The sequence below is a fragment of the Mchenga conophoros genome, linkage group LG22 (genome assembly GCF_057382185.1).
Source record: "Mchenga conophoros isolate Kocher_MC1m ecotype Shallow Benthic linkage group LG22, M_conophoros_male_GT1.1, whole genome shotgun sequence".
In the NCBI taxonomy this organism is placed as follows: Eukaryota; Metazoa; Chordata; class Actinopteri; order Cichliformes; family Cichlidae; genus Mchenga; species Mchenga conophoros.
The window spans coordinates 34753850-34777891 of record NC_140546.1 but is presented as its reverse complement, the minus strand read 5'-3'; the positions used below and the strand labels follow the sequence as shown (position 1 = coordinate 34777891).

General features: G+C 44.6%; 1 protein-coding gene across 2 annotated transcripts; it reads left to right on the top strand.

The window, feature by feature from the left end:
• The first annotated feature begins 10309 nt into the window (after positions 1-10309).
• Positions 10310-23499, top strand: LOC146549808 (uncharacterized). Of its 2 annotated transcripts, none has more exons than XM_085261454.1 (6): positions 10310-11286; positions 12346-12872; positions 14413-14462; positions 14710-14843; positions 19642-19808; positions 23076-23499. In XM_085261454.1, exons 2-6 carry the CDS (start codon positions 12387-12389, stop codon positions 23244-23246), a joined length of 1008 nt encoding a protein of 335 aa, XP_085117580.1. In that variant the 5' UTR covers positions 10310-11286; positions 12346-12386; the 3' UTR covers positions 23247-23499. The 2 variants fall into 2 exon arrangements, with proteins under 2 accessions (XP_085117580.1, XP_085117579.1); XM_085261453.1 differs by having other exon boundaries at positions 10311-11286; positions 12317-12872.
• Positions 23500-24042: the final 543 nt, after the last annotated feature.

The window sequence follows — 24042 nt, the reverse complement described above, 5'->3', positions numbered from 1 at the left end:
TTCCCAGTGCTTTGTAAAAAGCCTGGGCTGGTGTGAGCTGGCCACTGGGGGGGCTGCATGTACATGAAACTGTCACTCTCACTGACCCCGAGAGCTGGTTTGGCAAGCGAAGGACCGCCGTTTTGCCCGGAAGGAGGGGGAAGCCGACTGATCGGGCGGCATTGTGTCCAGCTGAGAGTCCTCTGGTGGACTGGGGAGAGAATCTTCCGGTAAGCCAGGCAGGTCAGCTGTCGCAGTTGGAGGGTGAAGATGAAGCGTGTTGAGGATGAAGTCCTGTAGGAGTGGGTGAAGTGAATCCAGCAGCCAGGGGTGATTGGAAACTAGCCGCTGTATTCGGGCCTCCAGAGCATGACGAAATTCCTCCCCCTCATGCTCTAGCCACAGATTAGTCCACCTGGAAACTGAATCGGTTAATTCCTCCCGAAGCTCCTTGGAAGGTGCGAATGCCGCTGGGTCCATATTTGGCCGGTTCGTACTGTCGCGGCTGCCGAGGCGAGCCGTGTGGAGTTAGAAGAAGGACCCAAGATGCAGGCAGTGGATGAGATGCCGGTGAGTTTATTTACACAGTGGTGAGAAGGCAAAACAGGCAAGAGGGAAGACAAAACTAAAGACCTGAACTGGGAAAGCTAAATGACAAACCTGAGATGAAACAAAAAGGGAAGAGAGGCAGAGAGACGAGCAGGACACCGAGGAACACAGACTGACACAGAGTAACACAGACGAACCGGCAACAGGCAGGAGAACACACAGGGCTTAAATACACACACCAGTAATCAGGGGATGAGAGACAGGAGGGCAACACAGCTGGGAGGAATCTGGGCTGACGGGACAGGGGAAACGTAAACTGATCACACTCACATACGACACGGACCTTCACTATAAAACAGGAAACTCAGACACATGGAACCAGACAAGACATTGAACTAAACAGACAGATTCACAAACAGATGGGGAGACACCATAGACAGAGAGATACAGACGCAGACTCAGAGGCAGATCGAAAATAACACAGAACTTAAACAATCATCATCTAGAAAATGATAACAAACTAAAAGCGCTGGGTCACCGACCCAGGACCATGACACCTTCCCTCTAGCTCGACTCTCCTTCACTGGTGGAAAAGTGTGTTCTGATGGCCCCTTTAGGTTATGTCACGGTTTGTCGGCCTGGACGGGCCTCAGCCTTTACACTTGTCCTTTCTCTACTGCTTCTTACACCTGCTTGGCCGTCAAATCCTTGACACCAGGACTCCTGACGAAGCCATGCAGATAGGTCGTACAGAGTGTAGGTGCTCCCGGGCTGTTTAAACTGGTGTCGACGAAAATCAGCTCTCTGTTCGGCAGGAAGCTTACTTATTAGTCGGGCAACGTGGGACCCACAGTTCAACTCCGCTTCTCCTTCCAGTCCTAATGTTTGTAACAGCCCAACTAGTGACTGCACCTGAAGGGAGAACCTTTGGAAGGCTACTGTGTCACCTCGCCTTATTTCAGGACCATCCAGGACACTTGCTATCTTTCTCAAGGCGAGCTGATGAGGTTGTCCAAATTTGTCGTGGAGGGCTGCCATGGTGTCAGTATAAGGCTTGGGTGAGTTCAGGTAAGCATCGGCAATAAGTCGAGCTTCATCTAGTTTGAGGTGGTCCACAAGTATCTGATACTTGAAGAGCTCAGTAGCATTAGGAGGGAGTAGGTTCTCTAAAGCCATGCGGAGCCTAGCAAACTCAGAGGGATCAGAATGAATGAACCTTGGAATGGTTGGTTTGGGCCCCCTGTACACTAGCTCAGCCGAAAGAGGAGCAGATGGGTTGCTGCCGTGCCCACTGGTTACTCCAGTGACAAGAGAGGGGGAACTGGCTGGAACAGGCTTGGTTGGGAGCAAACCTGTCTTACTTGGTGCCCAGCAGGGGGGTGGCACAGAGTGTTGTGGAGGGGCATGAAACGTGTTTCCATCCTTAACCACAGGGTCCTGATATAGGGTGCAGCGATGACTAGGCAGCGAAGGCTCACCAGCGAAATATGGTGTGCGGGGTAGAGGGTGGTACTGTACACCATCATCGGAGTATTGTTCGTCAACCTTCATTTGGGAGAATCCCGTGTGCAACTCTTCCATCGGTTCAGGCCATGGCGGTGGGTCGGGCCACACCTCCTCATCCTCCTCCTGTGGCATTGTCTCAGGGGTGGTGTATACCTCTCCTGAACCGCGCTTGGGGGGATGATTGGTGCTAGGCTGTGAGGCAGTCAGGTGAGCCATATCCTTCCTCAGCAGGTGAGCCACTTCAATCAGCTCTCTGAGGTCACTCTTTGCTTCCTTCAGTTCTTTGAGGCCCTCCTGTAAAACTTGCTGTGATTGGAGTAGCTGCTCTCTTTTGGCCTGCAAGGCTCTGAATTCTGTATGAAATGTGTGTATTGAAGACCCTAGCAAATTAGAAGGTGCAAATTCAGGTGAGAGGCTCCTATTAAGGTCCACATCTTGTTCACTTCTTCCCAGTGGAGGGGGTGTATTGTAATAGGCCCCATCCCTGTCGCTGTAGAGGGGTGGCGTATGACTATACTGAGGCTGAACTCTGTCGCTTCTTGTGTGAGGGTGTGGGGTATCCCACTGCAGCATTTCCCTAAAGAGGTGGCCTGTATAGTTAACATCAAAGTCCTCAAACCGGCTTGGTCGACGTGTATGGCGTTTAGGCCTTGCATCAGGACATGTCGCTCCATCTGGCTCCATCTTGATAACTCATCCGGCTCGAAGGACCAATGTTGAGGAGTACTTGATGAGGGCTAGTTCTTTTAGGTTCAGGAGCTAACAAGATGGTGTATCGGTCAGGATACAGGAAGGAGGACAACAGGCTTCCACTTTGCTGGATTGTCACCGCCAGCTGTTTTATTGCCACCTAGATGCTCAGTGTTGCCAGCAGTCTGTAGTAACAAACAAGTTGCCATGAGTATATAAATATATACAGCAACAGCTTCACTAAGATAAATATAAAGGATTACATGAAATAAACCAACACATCCATCTGAATATACACATAACAGGACATATATAATTTGAACTATGCCAATCTTACATCTCTTGCTCCAAACACAGAAAGGACACAATTAAACACAGTGAGAATGTCATACATAGCCGAAACATCCACTCTAACTGTAAACAAAGGACTTTGGCGCCATCATGTGGCCGAATAAAATTACTACATAATGGCGGCGGCCGGCGGCACATGCTTCGAGTCACGAGATGAAAAAATGCGGTGCTACAATGCGGTAGAATGTAACTAAAGCCGCGGCCAACATCAGAATTGGAAAATAAACATATTTAAGGAAACTTACTTCCAGTCATGAACTTAACACTCGGAGCATCACGTGAAGGATGGCAACCAGGAACACAGCTTACGAGGTAACAGAACTAACACAGAAAAATCTCCTCTTCTCGAGTAGCATCGCGATACCCCCAACTTCTGCCTACGTCATTTCCTACGACTCCACCCCACACAATATTGCAGAACATAGACATAAAATCCCAGAGCCTTTTATACACTGTCAATTAAATTCTGTAAACAACACTGCTTCAGCTGTGCAGCTCTCTGAGGTTTGATGTATTTTACGCTTCCCTGTGTGGCCAGTAGGGGGACTTTGAAAGATTAATCTCCCAATTTGAAAAACTGTTGTCTGTTGCTAAGACCTTTATCACTGTGCATTACAGCCTGACAACTACAAAAAGTCCTCACATCTAGTTTTATAATTGTGATCATAATTATAGGATAGAAAAACAGGTTTATAGTATGTGTATGAATGATTACTAATCAGTAATTATCAACAGCAATAGTGAGCTCAAAAAAATCAAAATTTGCTCTTCTGGATCATGCATCTGCTTTACTGGTGTTCTATTAAAGTTTAATTTTTGGTCTCGCAAATTGATTTGTCTGTGTACACATTTCCATTTGGACACCGAATAGAGGGAGGTTTCACCGATCACAGAATCCAAAGAATCTCAACTGTGTGTTACTGGAAGCAGATGGTGTATGCCACAACCAAATGCTGTATGGTTGAACTTTATGGTTCAGTAGAGGTTCAGTAGAAACAAAACAAAGAAACCGAAGCACTCAGTCCAAACACAAGGGCTTAAGAGTCCGAGACCCTGTTTCAGGAGGGCGACCATGATCTCCGCAGAAAAGGAGTTCATGGCGGAGTAGTTCAGGTGGCCGACCTGGAGGCCAATGGCACAGTAGTCCATAGTTCAAGGGTTCAGGGGGCCGGCCATGTGGAAGGTGGCAGTGGCGAAGCAAGCATGGCTGGCCACACTCGGGTGGCTTGGCTCGTGGCCGGCGGCAACATGGACGAGACCTGTCGGGTGGCTTGGCTCGTGGCCGGCGGTGACGTGGACGAGACCTGTCGGGCGGCTTGGCGGGTGTCGGGCGGCTTGGCGGGTGTCCGGCGGCGACGTGGGCGGGTACGAACACCGTCGGGCGGCTTGGCAGGTGGTCGACGGCGTGAACAAGAATTGGCTGGTGGTCGACGGCGTGGACGATAATCCTTGGATGGTTTGGTTGGTTTCCGTCGACAGGCTGTCCTGACAGGCTCCGGAAACAGCCGTGCTGGACCTGGACGTGGCTTGGCAGGTGGAAGGAGACCAGGCTGAGGCGTGGCAGGCACAGGCGAGGCGTCGTCCTCCGGCTGGGTCGCGTCGAGACCAGGCGAGGCGTCGTCCTGCGGCTGGGTCGTGGCAGGGCCAGCAGGTGCAGAGTCGTCCTCTGGCTGAGGCGTGGCAGGGCCAGCAGGTGCAGAGTCGTCCTCTGGCTGAGGCGTGGCAGGGCCAGAAGCCGAGGCTGGACCAGGTGTGTCAGAAGCAGTGGCATGGGCTGGACCAGACGAGGATGACGACTCGGATGAAGCTGGACCAGGCGACGGCGGAGGCACGGAGGCCGCAGCTGGCGTGGATGAAGACACGGCTGCTGCAAACGTGCATGAGGCTGCTGGTGGAGCAGCTGGTGGCTGAACGGGCCCCTCGGACCCTCCAGTGGAGACAGGAGGCTGAACGGGCCCCTCGGACCCTCCAGCGGAGACAGGAGGCTGAACGGGCCCCTCGGGCCCCCCAGCGGAGACAGGAGGCTGAACGGCCCCCTTGGGCCCTCCAGCGGAGACAGGAGGCCGAACGGGCTCCTCGGGCCCTCCAGCTGACGTGGCGTGAAGCTGGTGCGGTTCTCCTGAACCCCCAGCTGACGTGGCGTGAGGCTGGACAGGCTCCTCGGGCCCTCCAGCTGGCGTGGCATGAGGCTGGACGGGCTCCTCGGGCCCTCCAGCTGACGTGGCATGAGGCTGGACGGGCTCCTCGGGCCCTCCAGCTGACGTGGCATGAGGCGACGGCGAAACAGGAGCTGAGGCTGAAGCTGGACCAGGTGAAGCAGGAGCCGAAGCAGAAGCTGGACCAGGCGACAGCGAGGCAGCCGCAGGTGGTGGCTGGACAGGCTCCTCGGGCCCTCCAGCAATGGAAGAAAACTGCTCCGCTGCTCGGGATCGCTGACGGCGTGAACGCCGTTTTCTCCGGGAAGGAGGGGGAGGAGACGTGCCAGCCCGCGAATCCTCCAGCGGACCGGGCTGAACCTCCTCCGAGTCTTCATAGTGGAGAGGCCGATCCGGGCGGATGTGTACGGTGGAAACGAGGAAGTCCTGGATGAGAGGGTTTAGCGTGCCAAATAGCCAGGGAAGTCCAGAAACCATCCTCTGCAGACGGATGGCTAACTCCTCCTGGTACTCTTCAAAGGGCAGCGCAAACCATTCCTGGCATAGAAACTCCAACGCATAGATCATGTCCTCCCGGAGCTCAGCGGAGGGATTATGAGTTGCTGGGTCCATTGTCTGGTTGCGTCCTTCTGTCACAATACGGCTGTGTGCAGGCAAGAGTAGGACCCAAACGCAAACTCACAGAGTCAAAAGGTAAACTCAAAAAACACAGCTTTATTGCTGGCGTGGAGTGGGACACGAAAAACAATACAAAATAAACTAAACTAAACTGGGAAAACTAAAGCACAAGGAGCCACAGGGAAAAATCACACAGCTATGAGGGAGGACGCAACACTGACAAAGAGAAACATGGGGCTTAAATACACTGAGGGATAACGAGGGGGAATGAGCCACAGGAGGAGAGCACAGCTGAGAGTAATTAAGCAGGACGAGGCAAGGGAAGCAAAACTAGAAACATTAACATAGAGCAGACTGTGAAAGTAAAACAGGAAACACACTGACGGAACTCAAGACATGTGAACTTAACAGACTGGGGGAGACAGAACATAGGGACCTGAAACATGGAACAGAAAGGCACAGTAGATCAACATGAACATAACAACGCCACAGGGGAAGAGTAAAACAAAATGCAGGAACACAGGACCTCTTTCAAAATAAAACAGGAAACATGAGACAGACATGATAATACAAACTTGATAACATAAGACACGCAGCATGAAACACGAAGGTTGAGGGGAAACTTAAATACAGGGGAAGAAAACACCAGGAGTCTAATAACCAAATGAACTTAGATAACCTTGTGAACAAAATTAACTCAAACTTAAAACGCTGGGTCAAAAGACCCAGGATCATGACACTTCCTGTTGTCAGTTGTGGCCCCTGTGTAGAAAACACCCAGGGAGTAGGAGAGCATGCCCTCCACTGAGGAGCGGTAGAAGGCAGCAGCTGCTTCTGGTCCAACTTATTCTTCCTTAGGACATGGAGGAAGGGCAGCCACTGCTGGGCCTTCGGCGGAGATGTAGGTGCCCAGAAACTTGTCATGGGTTTGGGGGTTCTGGCCTTTCTAGCTGATGAGGGCTTGAACACCCGATGAGGGTTGGTGTTAGTGATGAAGCCCTCTACCCATCTCCTGTAAGTGTCTTTGGCTTATTTGATGCCCCTCCTCAAGTTAGCTCTGGCAGTGCTGTACCTAAAATTGTCCCTCAGCCTGAAAGCTGAGTTATCAGTTCTGATCAGAGCCTCTACTTCACTCGTCATCCAAGGTTTCTGCTTAGGAGAAACCTGGAATGGCTTTGGTCACTGTCACATTCTCTGGACAACACTTAATGTAGAAAAGAACATACTGAGTCTCCAGATCTTGCTGTTCAAAGATAGAACAGTCAAAACAGTCTGGTGGTCGGATTATCGTTGGTGGGGGAGGGGTGTTGTTTTCTGCTTGATGTTACTGTATATACATGTTCCAGTGTCCAGTTCCCCCTTGGTAGGACACTTAACATGTTAGTGGAATTTGGGGAGTACAGATTTCAAACATGTCTTATTAAAGTCCCCAGCAACAATATGGACACCCTCAGGGGGTTCTCTCTGTGGTTTCTCCCCTCATTCTTGGCCAGAGTGTCTGTTTTAGTTCCCTTGTGCATACTTTGTGGATCCAGCTGTTTATTCTCCGCTCAAATTCCACCATTGTTATTAATCAAGCTTTATACTGGCTAAGGAGATAACAGCAGGCAAGATAACACTTATGGACATTTCCACTGTATTTATAAACCATATTTATTATAGTATAATGTAACCAACATTCCTGCCTCTAAAGTAATTACTTTATAGTATGAATACATGAGCCCACTGGCTCATGGTTTGTTCTGGGGCAGGGGCAGGCACCTTTATTAGCCTGAGTTAATGCTTCTGAGGGTGGAGTTCAGGTTAGTGCTGTTAGGCTGGCTAGTAGTCCAATAGTCATGGGCCGATTCTTTAGAATTTTGTTTAGTCAACGGTTTGAAGTTTGTTTGTACACATTTCTTTTTGGCTGTTCATACCACCTGCCTGGCTGTCAGTATTTTTTTGTAAATAAATTGCACGTTGGGTGAAGATAATTCCTTCCTCCACCACATCTATCCCCCTTACAGGGACTAAATGGCATTAGATGCCACAGGAAAAGCATTACATGCAAAATGAAGTTTTAAAAAGTGGCCTGTCATTTATACATCATGTCACAATATCAGGTTGAGTTGTCTCGTGCCACATGTCGGGGTGCTCCTCTAGTGCCTCGGGGTCATAGGCCTATTTGACCGAGGAACAAACGGCTGATAGTCGTTTGGATTTGGATACACACAACGTGTATTGTCCTAACAATACAGGACATGATAGCACAACTACCATGACAAACCAAATAGCCCCACAAAGCTTGTCTTCTCTTCTTTTCAGAACTGTGTGGATTTTGCCTCTAGCACAAACTGTAACAGAGTTACTATAATTTAAGGAGTGCCTGTAAAATGCCCCCCATGTTAAATTAGAGCACAACTTTATTTCAGCCAGCTGAACTGGATATATTAATACTGAATATCTTAATTCCTTCTTTAGGGAGAAAAAAATGATTGTCCGTATTTAAACTGTTGGCCAATAATGTGTGAGACATGTCAAACACGTCTCATGAATGATATGAAGTCATTACAGAGAGAACACTCCTGTCACTAGAAGCCACAATCAGTTTTTGGCAAAGTGACTTTTATACACTCAACAAAAATATAAACGCAACACCTTTGTTACTGCTCCCATTCCCCATGGGATGGACGTAGAGACCTAAAATTCATTCCAGATACACAATATAACCATCCCTCCCAAACAGTGGTCACAAATCAGTCCAAATGTGTGGTAGTGGGCACATCTGCTATATTGAGATAATCCATCCCACCTCACAGGTGTGCCACATCAGGATGCTGATCTGACATCATGAGTAGTGCACAGGTGTACCTCAGACTGCCCACAACAAAAGGCCACCCTGGAATGTGCAGTTTTGTCTCACAGCAAAATGCCACAGATGCCACAAGCAATGAGGGAGCGTGCAATTGGCATGCTGACAGCAGGAATGTCAACCAGATCTGTCGCCCGTGCATTGAATGTTCATTTCTCAACCATAAGCCGTCTCCACAGGCGTTTCAGAGAATATGGCAGCACATCCAACCAGCCTCACAACCGCAGACCTCGTGTAACCACACCAGCCCAGGACCTCCACATCCAGCAGGTTCACCTCCAAGATCGTCTGAGACCAGCCACCCAGACAGCTGCTGGAACAATTGGTTTGCACAACCAAACGATTTCTGCACAAACTGTCAGAAACCGTCTCAGGGACGCTCAACTGCATGCCCGTCGTCCTCATCGGGGTCTTGACCTGACTCCAGCTCGTCGCCGTAACAGACTTGTGTGGGCAAATGCTCACATTCGATGGCGTCTGGCACGTTGGAGAGGTGTGCGCTTCACGGATGAATCATGGTTCACATTGTTCAGGGCAGATGGCAGCTGAGAATGTCCCAGTTCTTGCATGGCCAGCATACTCACCGGACATGTCACCCATTGAGCATGTTCAGGATGTGCTTGACCGGCGTATACGACAGCGTGTACCAGTTCCCACGAATATCCAACAACCTCGCACAGCCATTGAAGTGGAGTGGACCAACATTCCACAGGCCACAATTGACAATCTGATAGACTCCATGCGACGATGTGTTGCACTGCATGAGGCAAATGGTGGTCACACCAGATACTGACCGGTTCTGGGTCCCCAGACCCCCAATAGCGCAAAAAACTGCACATTCCAGGGTGGCCTTTTGTTGTGGGCAGTCTGAGGTACACCTGTGCACTACTCATGATGTCAGATCAGCATCCTGATGTGGCACACCTGTGAGGTGGGATGGATTATCTCAATATAGCAGATGTGCCCACTACCACACATTTGGACTGATGTGTGACCACTGTTTGGGAGGGATAGTTATATTGTGTATCTGGAATGAATTTTAGGTCTCTACGTCCATCCCATGGGGAATGGGAGCAGTAACAAAGGTGTTGCGTTTATATTTTTGTTGAGTGTATATCCTTTATTTATGGCCAAGAGGGCAGCAGAATTAGCAGCAAATATTACCACTGTTGATTGTAACGTAGGTTACAATAAAATGGCCAATTAAAAAAAAAGGTTACTTTTGTAAAGAAATTCCAACAATCAAAAATCAGAAATAAATGCCTTTATTTTGTACCGCTTTCCTCTTTCGCTGGAACAACTGTGCATATAGAAATAAAAGGCAGATGAGTGTTGTCTTTGTGTGTTTAAAACAAGATAGCAAAATACAGAATTATTCCTTCACTTGAAGCTAAAAACTACAAGAGATACGACTTCTCACATACCTGAACCAACCAATTATCATTTCACAAAACTCCTGCGTCAATCACCCGCTAAACGCAACACGAGGTAAAACTTTCTAGGAATTTCCGTAGTTCTTTCAAAGTAAAAGCTATGTAGCGCCTCACAGATTGATTCGTGCGGATTTTGTCTGTCTTGGAGGAAGAAAACATTCTCGCAGCTGGAAGCGGCTATTCTCCTCTGACCTCAGCCTCCAGTATCACCGGCTATTCCCCCAGAGACCTGCTGCGCACTGGATAGTTTATGTTTCAGACCATTCCCTGTAAACCATTGTTTAGAAAGTCCTAACACATCAGCAGTCTCTGTAACACTGTACCAACAGCCATGCCAGAGTCAGATGCTCGGTTTGAGCTTGAGCAGGTCATCGTGATTGTTTAGATATTTGCGTCATTCGGGCCAAATCATTTTATAGCAATGCAAATCCAATGATGGACGTATGGTCCGCCTTTCTTCTTCTGACTGCGTGACTGGAGCTTAATTAAAGTGCGAAAGAAATCAAATAATTTATTAACAACAGGGTTTCTTCTTACTTGGTCCTTTCACTGAGCCAGATCCTTTCGTTGTTACTTGACACAGATGCGTTTGAATCGCCCGTTTTTTTGTTTGTTTGTTTTTTAAAATGCGGTTTGTTTATTTGAAACAGAGGTTTACGCCGCGTGGCGTAAAATACAGAATCCCGGAGGCTTCTACGGATCATTTTCAGCGTCTTAACCTTTTCAAACGCTCTTCCTTAGCAAAGTTGTTTGAGATGACATTTGGCTGACTTGTCTCAGCTGCACCTCGGCAGCTCCCTCCTCTGATAAAGTGTGACGGACAAGTTGAGGCAGGACTGAAGGTGTGGCAGCCGCAGCCGTGAGGAGGAGCACGCACTGTGTCGTGTAAGAAAACTTTATGGAACTTGTTGTGCTCTCCCCAAGACTTTTCTGTCGGTGAGCACTTGACTGTGTTGCAGAAGGATCTGAGTCAAGAACAGATCTGGGAGGGCTGTCGCAGCAGGAACGTCGGAAGTTGATTTCGCGTTCTCCCGGACACCTGAAATCTGCAAAGCTTAAAGCCGGACTCGTCAGTTCATGGACATTTTCCCCTTGAGATCTGGAGGATTTTTGCTTTTGGCCATGGAGAGAGCTTAAGATTCTCGAGGAAGAGGTAAGTACACTGACAGAGCCCCGGCACTCCTTAACGATTTCAAATATCAATCAGCTGTCGTTTTCCCCAGAGCTGTGCTGAGCAAAGGTCTGGGAAGCTGCATGGCATTACGTCTCAGTATGAAACAGTACAATAGCAGCATTGCAGTGGAAGATAAAAACCAGCGATAAAGTTCGTTAAGTTAATATTCATGGACAATTTGAACTGGAAAAAGACCAAACCTCAGTTCTAGGAAATGTTGCCAAGTCAGAAATGTGGAAATTAATTATTGACAAATGTGAGTTTGTCTGCCGTACATGTGTATAAGACTGTTTTTATATGACTTCTATACCGCCTGGTTATACTTTTAATGGTCAGAAACACTTGACTTGCTTTATTTGCGGTTGTGCAGAATAGACCAAAGAGTAGTTAAACACTAAAAGTATTAGGATAAGAAAAAGAGACTTCCTTTAAATTGAAGCGAGACTCCTGAGACTACATTGCAGCTTTTATAATAGTTCCAGATTTGTGAGAAGGAAATAAAAATGAAGTTACTCTTTGGGTTTTCTTGTTCTCCAGCCTATAGGCATTATTTATGCCTCTAAATCCCTAAACCTTTTGAATTAATATTCACTGGATGTGAATATTTTATGAAGAGCATTTATACGTTTTGATGAGGGAAGTCTGTCTCTGCTAAATGGACCTCCACTATGTTTCCCAGAGAAACAGTTTAGGACTGTTTTGAGGCACATTTGCTTGTCTTCCAAACTCCTCAGATTCCCAATCTAATTGGCTAATTATGCAGTGGCCTGAAACATGGCCAGTGCCCAGAGGACCCTACATTTAACCAGTAGAGCCAGAAGGTTCCTCTCCCAGTGTCCTGGTGTCAGACAGCCATTCATAGTAGAAATAAGGAGAGTTGCCTGTGTGAGCCTTTTTTTTTCTAATTGTCCAATTTTATCACCTTTCCCCCAACCCTACTCTTCCCCCGCATATTTCTGTGCTTCATTTCTGGTCTGATCCCTTTGTGCCCCTTTTTACTTATTTCTAGCTTTTACTGCTTTACTTTCTTTTTTGCAGTACCTCCTTTTCCATTCTTCATCACTTCTAATACAGCTGCGATGCGTAGATTCAGCTCTGAGGGTTCCCTCCTTGATCTTGATTTTCCGACATGGAAAAAAGTGGCACTGAAGAATTCTGGACAAGACCACGAGTCTGGCACCTGCACACTTCACTTGCAGGATGATGAGCTGGCTGGGAAATCAGGTCGCCTGACTCCCATCATCCAGGAGCCCACGGAGAGTCCGGGTGAGATGACGAAGAATGAGCTGACTCGGGAGCACAGCGTGAGTGCAGAGAACCTGTGCGAGCTGAGTAAACTGGAAAAGAGCCAGCTCAGAGGCTGTCTCATCAGTCAAGGCAGCAGGGCTTATAGTGACAGTCAGCTGGCCCCAGCTGTGCAGGGCAGCACTGAGAGCATGGAGAAAGCCGATCTGCCTCCATCGTCGCCTTCGTCCTCTTCCAGCTCCTTTAAGATGGAGCACAGACACCAACAGAGAGACAGACTGACAGCTGCTAAGCTGCACCTCAAGAGTCTTTTCGCACAGGTGCAGTAAATGACATTTCTATTTTGTTTCTATGCTGTGTTTTCGTGCAGCTGGTACTTTAACAGATTACACCCTCTAAATGTTGTTGTAGATTTTTAGAGGAAGAAAAGCACGGCCACCTTCAAAACCCCCAAACTGTACATTTACCCATCCTCTAAACTCCTCATATCCCAGTCTAACTGGCTAATTGCAGCGTTTTCCAGCCTACAGAACACAAATGATCCTTTTCACGTGTCCTGGTGCCACGAGGGGACGTGCACAATGCCTTACAAGGTTTAAACACTTTAGTAACTTTGAGCCTGTTTTTCACTTGGAGAGGCTTATAAGTGACAGGATGGCTTAAGTCAAACTGTCACTTTAGAGAGTTATACATTTCAAATAAGCAGCTGTGGTGTTCAGAAATATCACAATGTACACACTGAAATGTTAGCAAACAGCAAGTTGTTTACATGGTCAGCAGAAACATAGTAATAGCAGCTGAATAGTACAGCTGTTGTCTGAAATTCCCTTTTTCCCATAAATTCAGTATGATAGAAAAGTACAAGGAAATAAAAGTCTTGGAAAATAATCGAGACTGTCTCTAATGAGTGTCCCAAATTCCCAATCTGCTCTAGGATCTGTGTAAGCTGGTGCAGTAGATGGCTGTGGTCACATGCACGTAGTCTCTCCATTCTGTTTGGCATCATTATGATCATGGCTCAACTGTTCAAATGGAACAGCTTCTGGATATCTATTGTCTATTTAGTTTACTTACTCCCTCGTGCTCAATGCTGCTCTTCATTCTTTATGAATTTGCATTTAAAAACAACCCACATGGGTCCAGTTTTTCACTCATGGGGTTTTCTGTTTGTACATGAAGGTAGATAAAACTGAATTTGAATAACTGAACTGTAAACTCAATGAAACAAATACAGAAACACTCAATTTGTCAGGCATCACTAATTTTCTTTTAATTAAAATGCATAATTTGTTACTGCAGTGCTGGAACTTTCCTGACACTAGATGCTATATGTTAACAGACAAGTGGAGATTATAGTAGAAGTACACGGCTGTGCTCAAAGGGTGTCATTTGATTGCTGGGTTTTTCTATGAGTTACTGCAAATAAACAATATATTAAGCACCTTGAGGCGACTGTTTGGTGATTTGGTGCTGCATAAATAAAACTGAAATGATACCTTTAATTGGGTCTGCCTTAAGTAGACTTTTTGGAAAAAAGAAAGGTCTCCTGTAATAATTAGTGTTGACTGGAAGCAGGATATTGAGTAGTGCAACAATATATATTTTATTTTGAGATATTTTAATCCAAACCACACAGGCTGCTTTAGTGTGAAATGACTAAAGAATTGAAAATAAGACAAAACTGTTTTGTGTGCATCAGATATGCGCGTCTTCTGTTTTAGCTTCAGTCTTTTTCTGTTTACGGCCTCTAAACAGTCACTGTTGTTCAGTCGAGCTGTTTAAAGCTGCTGAGGTCTGGAACAACTTTCAACAAATGATGAAAAAGGTTAACTTCAGTTTACTGTGTGGTTCCTGTTTCAGAGTCCTCATTCGTCAAACTCCAACCTGGCCAACACAGAACAAAAAGACAGGTGAGAAGATGGTTTATTTTGTTAGTTCTGGTAAATGTAGAAATAACCCCCCCACCCCTTTTCAAATTTACTTTTTATCTTAGACTCACTTTCAGGGTCTCTCTGATTCTGAAAGTGAGTCGGTACTTATCTTAATGTTATAAGAATGTGAAGGTTTGATGTTTATTTCAATGACAGCGTTATCTTTGCTACCATCTCCTCTGACACACCTTGACTCTCTCTGTTACCATCTTGTCCTGTATCATAGTGGTAAAGAGAGAAGGTCTCGCCTTGTATTCATGCATCAGTGGAGTCAAGTGGGTCACAGTAGGAAGAGGAATTATAATCGAGATGAGCTGGAAAAATGGGCCGAGTCCTTAAATGTCCTGCTGGGAAGTCCAAGTAAGTCCTGCTTTTTTCTGAGTTTTGGGTCTGATACTTGACATTTTAAGCAGAAAACATTCTGACTGTAAATTGCTGAACTTGTATTCCCTTTAATTTAGAGGAATAGAAAGAAATGTCTTTAGGGGGATGGCTGAAGCACAGAAGGAAGTGCGTGTCTTCTACTAATCAGAGGGTTGGTGATTTGATCTGCATGCCAAAGTATCCTTGACATCCACACCATAGTGCATGCATCCCACTCTGTGTTCATCAGTCTCCTCCACCCACTATAAATCAAATCAAATCACTTTTATTGTCACATCACATGTGCAGGTACATTGGTACAGCACATGTGAGTGAAATTCTTGTGTGCGAGCTTCACAAGCAACAGAGTTGTGCAAAATACAATAATGGCTACATCTGAAACTAATAAATATATGTACAATATATAATAGATGCTAGAGTGTGTGAAAGTTGGATAGAAAGCACTTAGGTGCAGAAAATAAATTGTGTGTGTGTGTGTGAATAGGTTAATGAGCCATGCTGTATAAAATGCTTTGGGTGCCCAAGTAGAATAGAAAACCAGCTATATTTAAAAAAAAAAGAAAAAAAAGAACAGCACAAATTCTTACTTACAGGGAATTAAATTTTATTTTTTTATTATTATTTAATTTTTTTTAAAGAAGAAGTAAAAGTGGGTGGACAATCTAACAAGCCCTGAGCACGCCCGATCTCGTCCATTTACCATTTATATAGTTTTTCAGATGAAACACAGCTCATTAAGTATTTTATTTCAGAGTTCAGTTGGTTTTATCCAATTACGCTGCCTATTTTATTTCCTTAACTTAGGGTCAGCCAAGATGCTGCCTCAGTGGTTTTCCTTGTACTCAGAAGTTCCTTGTTTCAGAGTTCTGAAAGCAAACCAGGATGTTATGCATTTAAAATGAAGACTGGAGTTGGGTAAAATCCTCTGGAGTCTATACACTGTTGGAGTAGAGCCAGCAGAGAGAAGATGAACTCTTAAAGTTAATACATGGAAAAATCATTAGGGACAAGTTGTTGATCAGGTGTGACAGACAGACTGAAGCGGGACTGAAGGACACTGAGGAAAGTCGTTAGAAGGATATCTGATGTCAGAAATTAATGAAAATAATTTTGGCAGTGCGGGAAAGAGGAAATGCTGGAGTAGCCAATGAAAAAGAATTCCCAGTGGGAAAAGAAGTGTTGGGGGAAATCTCGCCATCTGAATGGTCACCAGAGTTTCATTTATACTCCAGAGGTTGAATCCCCAAATTCTTGGTGACCTGCAGATCTTTCTTTTGGCCCTGCTGTCAGACTTACACATCACTCCTGCACTGGGGAGACATTCAAGTCAGATGACCACATCGCCCTGATAGGACACTGACAGTCGTCGTGCATGTTTGCTTTCTCCATAACTTGTGCTGCACGTCTTACTTGAGGACGGACGTGACATTTTTAGTTCCACTACAAGTTAGAGTCGACGCCCACGGACCAGTTTAATGTCAGACAATGTTTTCATGGACCGTAGTGGAAAAATACAACAAAATAAATTGATACGACCAAGACACAAACTGTGGTGTTTTCTAAATATAATAATAATAAACGCGAAGTCACTGTGTAATTGTGCAACTTTATTAGCAGCGTCGTCCTGAAATGCGCCAACAACATTGAGAGTAACATCCCTGCCCCTTAATGCTCTCTGGTTGCTATGGTAACGCGTAAATATTTCTTTCAAAATAAGTAACAAGAAACACAACTACAACACGGGAAAAGACCCAGGAAACTGAGTTAAGGATAAAAAAAACCTGAAAACCATAAATTTCTCACCCGAGCCTCAACTCTCGCTGCCCGGTACCAAACAACTCACAGCCTGGGGGTTGGGGACCGCTGCCCTAGACACCCCCCCCCCCCCCCCCCCCCCAAAGTTATAGTTAAAGTTAAGGGAACACTTGAAGAATATTTAATTTTTGGTGTGACTTTGAATCCAGCCCTTAAAGGCCTGGCTATTTTAATTTCCTGTGACCTTGAATTACGCACACGACATGACGAAAACAGATTTTCAACTTGCATTTCTTTCATTAAGAGCTGTGTAACTTAACATTATGGTGTTAATTTAGTTTTTTTCTTTGCTATGTTTTTAGACTCTATATAAGGTAATGATTGGATTTGGGAGAATACAGAGGATTTGGGAAGGGAAGAACACACAGCAAATAATACGGTTAAAGCAAAATGGATCAGAGATTCCAGGTAGGATTGGGAAAAGTAATAAAAGGCCACCTGCTCGTTGGCAAATGAGCAACCAAACTTTACACACAGGTACATTTTAGTCTGCTGGAGATTTTTATCTGTGTCAGATATGTCACCATGTTACTTAGCAACCATCTAGCAATTGGCTTTTATGACCTGCGACGCCTCGCAAAAGCATCCTAATGTCATGACAATAACTTTTCATTTATATCCACAAAGGCTGAATTAAACATAATTATAATGTTGTCATGTTGCCTAGCAACCACCTAACAAGGTGCTAAAATGACCCTTTAATTTAATCATCTACAACACCTCATGAAACCACTGTGTCATTTTCATTTCATGGTTAACAGCATAGAAAGACGCGTACGAGTGAATTAAAATAAAGCCGCTTTATTATTCCTCCAAACCTACTTTGAGTGCCTGTATTTTGGAGAAATAAGTTTTGATTGTTATATCCATTCTTTTTTTCTTTTATGGGGGCTGCTTGGTTTGAGGACACCAGCAATACTCCTGTTACTTCATTTACATATCAGAGATTACACTTTGCTTAAATTAAATAATGCACTGCTTCCCTGGATCACAAAGGTGATTTGTTTTCCGTCATTCACAATTGAACCCTTGCAGTAATCATTTTCAGGATGACAGTCCAGCTGTGGGAGTTGCCATTTATTGCATTCTTGTTTAACAGGTACTAATAATGTAAACTCTGGAAAAATAAAAGAATTGTGTTCAGATTCAAAGAAATACAATAAGAAAGTATTTTCTTTATATACTTCAAATTGCAGCAGGATAACCTGACACTGAGAAAGATACTTTAGCTTTTGCACTTGAGTGTAAAAGGTCATTTACTTTAATGTCCTTACTGTTTGTGAGATTCTGACCTGAATCCTATCCTGTGACATTTCAGTGTCTCACAACTTCTGCCTTGAAGACATGTTTGCGCAACAAAAAAAATCACATGTTTCTCAAGTTTTTAAGCTGAATCGATGTCGACATCTGGTCTGACGTCAGTGACCCCTCTGTGCTGCTAAAAGTGCAGCACTTACCCTACCCCTGCTGCTTCTATGAATAGAATAGATAGTAAACACCAAGACGGTTATAAATCACAGCTGTGTAAAGGCTTGAGAATGTTTGACTTCCTTGATATTAACAAGGGTTCTGGGTTTAACGGTGCGTGAAGGGGAAGCGCGTACAAGCTCCTGAATCCTGTTTCTTGGTAGTATGCTTTGTGCTGGTGTCGTCTATCGTTTTCACCCATTCAAGAAAAGCAGGGCATGTCCCGATGAAGCCCTTTGATAACACCGATGCATTTGCAGCATATTCTGAATGCCACAGAATGTTTCCATTCATTGTTTTCTCGTCACGTCAGTTTCCTCGTCATCATGTGCACTACACAGTCTGACAAAACTATAGACGTGACTAAATTATTCAGGGTTTCAGCCTTGGGCGATGTCTTTGTGTACATTATACAGAGGAAGGTTGTGCCAGTAATGTGATCAGCATACTACTTCTAAAGGAGAACTTTTGTGGTAACTGGATAAGTTCTATGCAAAGCCTATTCAGGCAGATCAAAAGTGAGCATGCTATCAGAAAAATCAAGCTTTGTTGACAAAGCCCCCCCCCCCCCCCCCACACACACACACACACACAAACACACAAACAAACAAAACACTGCAATGCAGAATTTCTTAAATTAAAAATAAAATCTGCAAAGCTAACATAACTGATCCATGCAGCTGAGTCCTGCTGTGATTAAAAGAAAAGAGATGATGTCAGGTTGCGTCACAAAAATGTCTAAATGTCAGATTATCATCTTGCTTTTAAAACGTCTCCTCCGTGTCCCCCAGCTTGTTCAAAGTTGAACACTATTACTTCAAATTGACTCACCACAGTCATTGTTTATAATTAATATTTTACCATAATTAACAATTAAATGTTGAAAAGAATAAAATAAAAAGTTGACTCCTGACAATAACAGAACTCTAGTCTTAGTGCACGTCATAGCAAATGACCACAAGGGACTCAGTCAGTGGTCATGTTCACCATTTATTATAAATGTAAAGGTATTATTACCATTTTTAGGTTGTAATGGAAAAATGTTAATAAGTATAAAGCCGTTGTTCTAGCTGGAGCTGCGAGTGAAAGAAATCCAGTGGCTCTTAGCAGCAGACCCAGATCCCGCATTTAACTAGTGTTTATCTGTTGTCTTTAAATGACAAAAGGGGGGGGGGGGGGAAAGTGAACAGCTGTTTAGAAGCCATTATAAACCCCATCTAGCAGTTAATGAGTTTGTAAGTGGTACGATCCTCTCGATGGTAGGGAGGAATAACAAGACATCACATTTGACCATGCCAGAAATCAAAGAGATCATGTGGTATGTTCATGACATTTCTAACCTTCAGTAGGACGTTCACATGGAAAAAGAGTAGAGCTAGGTTGCTTTCTCTAGTCTTCCTTTCAGGCATGATAAAGTGTTTCTGTGTTCTGTGCTATAAGATACATAAATTGATGTTGTGCTAAGGCTCACTTGTCGTCCTCTTCCTGGCAGCTGGTGTTTCAGTATTTGGAGCATTCCTGCGCTCTGAGTTCAGCGAGGAGAACCTGCAGTTCTATCAAGCCTGTGAGCGGTACAAACATTCGTCCACCAACTTCAGCCTGCAAAGGAGAGCCAAAGACATCTGCGCAACCTATATCCAGCCAGGAGCCCCCCGGGAGGTACACATGTTCATACTCAGTCTTACTGGTTGCACTGGGCAGCCTGTCTTCTTGGAACAGGAATTGTAATTCAAGTCCTGTTTATTTTTTCCTCTTTCTGCATTGCCAACTGTTTTACTGCTCAGAGTCTCTCTGTGTTATCAAGAAGCTTGCGTGGGTGGTTCAGATTTGACGTTATAGCGTTCCATCAATAGCTGCTTTCATGTGGAGCTGTTGTTTTTGTTTTTTTTCTTTCTTCCACTAATAGAGACATTTCCCCACAGCATGAGATTATATGTGTGACAGTAGCTGAACTTAAAGTACCAAATACTGTGGAGAAAAAAAAATATTCATTTGCTTGTTTCCCAGGAGTCCAGCTCCACTGTCTTATACTGCAGCTATAGCAAGTCCAAAAGTAAAATGTCAGTATGAGTGTGAACAGTATGACTTTTGATGTGATTCAGGGGATGCCATTAATTTAGCATTAGCACTGGAACTTTAATAAGTGCAGTTCTCTTCTTCCTGGCATAAAAACCTTCAACTAGACAGAAAAGATCGCTTTGTTAAAGTTTATTAGCGGAAAGACGACCGTCCAGGAATCAAACTGTGCTTTATGTTGGCGAGCTCCAAGAATACTCACTGAAAAAGTAGGAAGACCTAAATGACATGACTTAACACCGAACCACTACAAGATAAAGGTTATCTGCAAAGCCCAAGAAGTTGTAGCCCACCATATCGTCAAAAATTTGGACATTTCTACACTGAAGAACAAAGAAACAGTGTTAACAAAGTAAAAGGAGCATAAGCTACAAAGCAGCTTCCTTTTGTGTTCATAACTATGAATGAAATCTTGTAAGTTAACATGTGCTAGCAGCAGATTTGGAAAACCCAAACGCATCAAGTCTGTACTGGGCCCTATTTCAGGAAGCCGGTTTAGAAAACTCAGAGTGAAAAACGATACTCAGGGTTGAGTAACCCCGAACTGTCCAACTCGGAATATTCGGTTTCAGAAAGGCTGATAACAATTAGTTCAGTCAACGCGGAGTTGCTTTAACCCCAAATTAAGCGCGCGCACGAGGATACATAAAGCCCTGATTAGTGGAGCACAGATTAAGCGAGTCACCATGGAGAAGGAGGGAAAGAAGGCGCGGTCAATGTATTTCACAGCGCTTGAGGCCGAAATTCTGATGGCAGCATATGCTGATAACATGCAAATTTTGCAGAAAAAAAGTAACACAGCCTCAGCTGCAAAAGAAAGGGAGCATGCATGGCAAAACATAGCCGACAGAGTCAATGCGTGAGTGTTAATTTAAACATTGATCTAGGGATTTCCACCCATTTAACACGTTATTTTATTATATTTTATTTTGTATTTCATACATTTTATTTTGTGACGTGATTTGAGCGCAGGTGCAACCCAACAGGCCCCAAACGTTCCTGGCAGCAAGTAAAAATGAAATATAAAAATATAGTCCAAACAGGTAAGGTGTAATTGTATTATGAGCCATAGTGCTTGGTCTGTTTGTCCGATGTAAATCAATTGCAGTTAGAGGCTACATTAATTTCCCCTCTGTAAGCACTTATTGAAATTATCTGAGCATTACAAGTACATATTTGCTTACTCTGTATGCTCAAATGTGACCCGTTATGGCCAACAGAAAAAAAGCGGAGGCCCGAAAAACAGGTGGGGGTCCTCCACCACCACCACTCACAGAGCCTGGCCACTTGGCTTCCACATTTGTGATAATGTTGGCAGCATCACATATGATCTTCACAGTGCAGAGAACACAAATTAGCATCCATTACTATAATGAAATAATTTGTTAGTTTGAAATGCTACAGGGAACTATGTACCTGTACATTAATGCTGTGGAAAGACTTCCTGTTCACATAGTCTCCTTCATTTACTGAAGGAGCAATGATTGGAATGTGAGTGCCATCTATACAGCCAATCACGCCTGGGAACCGTGAGAATAAATGTAAAATTTAAGTAGTAGTCCAAGTATCACCACATCATGAATTAAGTTTCGTTCATCCTGATACCTGCAATTTTGTGGCATCCCTCTTTGATAAATCTTGTGGGTCTGTGACCGGGGAACACCACAAACGAGTACAGGAGACGTTTCAGTGCAACTGTAACATTCCTGACTGCCCGACAGACGGTAGCCTTGGAAACGTGCTCAGCGTCACCAATATTATACAGAAAGCTCCCGTTTGCAAAAAACTGAAGTGCAATACAAATAATATGTACAGAACTGAGAGGATGTCCGTGATGTGTCACATGAGCAATATTAGGCCTGAGGATGTTATCCAAATAAATTATAGATTGTGCTGAAAAACTGTAACGTTCACACAGAAAATCATCAGGAAATGATAAAATGTCCGAACGCGCTCTAATCACTCTCTCCCGGCGGAGAGCTCTGCGGAGAATTTGGGCTTCAACATCTACTGGCTCTTCAAGGACGGGGCACGCCATGTCCGACACTTCCTACAGTCAGGTTTCCGACAAAGGGGCGGAGACAGTCAGGGTTAGTTGTAGTAAACCTGCTAGGGGGCAGGTTAGCTTCACGGAGTGTGTCGTCATAGTAACTCACTGAGGCTTCATCTGAACTCGCTTTGTGAAACCGAAAACCCAGAGTTTTCGTTAACTCAGGGTATACTTACTCAGAGTTTGCACTAAACCGGCTTCCTGAAACAGGGCCCTGAAGCTCAATTCTGAGGTGGAAAAATGAATAAAACAAACACGATCACAGTGCCATGTCAACATAATTCGGAAAGTGCTCCTCTGTTCTGGGAGTATTCACACACCGAAATCATGCACTGTTGTACTGTGACACTCACTGATCTTGGCAGATGTAAAGCTGCAGAAGGAATTCTGAGGATGTGAGGTTATCTGTAACGCTTGCATAAGTTCTTTACATTTCTTTGTCACAGACGCATGCTAATAATTATCTGTTTAAGGGAACTTTGTTCATTATCAGCTTTGCATGCTCCTCATTCTTTCCACCATCTTCATGAACTCTTCACCTGGAGACTTTGAGCATTTGTTGGCTGGTTTTCCTTCAGTAACCTCAAGTTATTCCAAACCGTCTCTACTGGAACAATGTTGATGATACAGCACTCATTATTGTGCTACCTGGTAATCGAGGCTGAGGAGAAAACAAATAGTCTTAAGTCAAACTCGATTTTGATGCCGATTTTTATCTATTTATTTTTTGGCTTGTCTTTCCATATAGTATTTGAATTGACTTTATGTGGCTATTGCACCATCACTGTGTCCTATTGCAGGTAAATCTGGACAGTACGACCAGAGACCTGACGATCCAGCTGCTGCAGGCTCCCTCTCGTAGCTCTCTGTCCCACGCACAGAAACGCATCTACTCACTTCTGGACACAGACTGTTACCCACGCTTCCTCCAGTCTGACGTCTACCTCGCCTTACTCCACGAGGCTGAATAGATTCCCCACACTTGGACTCAGGAGAAGGAATGGTGGCTTGGTGGTTTCTGGAACGGCTCAACTTCCTTCAAACTGTAAATTATAAAAGCTAACTATGCTGTCAAAAGATCGAGCTGCTGTGTACAAAGTTTAACCCCCCCCCCCGACACACACACTCCCTGACGTCGTAGCTCAAATGTTAATAATAGTTGGACACTGTAAATAGAAATATTGGTTACTGCAATTAAAACTTGGGGAATTGTGTTTTCACTGAGATGTTTGTGATGTTACAATGCTGGGATTTGGTTTGGCTTACTTTAGGATTAAGACTGAAAACAGTTGGAAACGGCCAGCGAGCTTCTGTCCGTCATACAAAATAATGAAGTGCTAAACTTGAACCGCTACAGTGAGGTTGTCTTTTTACACCGATGGCATCGCCAACAAGTGAGACATTTTAACTTGTTAAAAAAAAATCACAAAATTTAAGAGGAGACCTCTCTAAAATCTGAAAACAGCATTTTACTTTAGTTTCATATTATTCCAAATGGAAAGAATCTTGATAAACTTATCAAGACAGTTAACAATCTTATTATTATTCAGCCCCCTGTACCATGGAGAAGTAAGACAGTTCTGAAGGCTTCATCCTTCAGAACAATCATCCTGATACCAGCAAGCTATACAAAGTGGCCAGTAAGTGTATATACTAATATACTGTACCAACACAATTTTTGAGTCCAAGATTGTAACTTTACCACTTGTTACTAGTTTTTAAGAAGCAGCTACATTTGGCTCTAACAGAAAACCTCCACACATAAGG

Coding starts and splice junctions, on each gene's coding strand:
- LOC146549808 (XM_085261454.1), top strand. CDS start 12,387: ATGCGTAGATTCAGCTCTGAGGGTTCCCTCCTTGATCTTGATTTTCCG. Junction 14,463..14,709: donor AACACAGAACAAAAAGACAG/GTGAGAAGATGG, acceptor CCTGTATCATAG/TGGTAAAGAGAGAAGGTCTC. Junction 14,844..19,641: donor TGTCCTGCTGGGAAGTCCAA/GTAAGTCCTGCT, acceptor TCTTCCTGGCAG/CTGGTGTTTCAGTATTTGGA.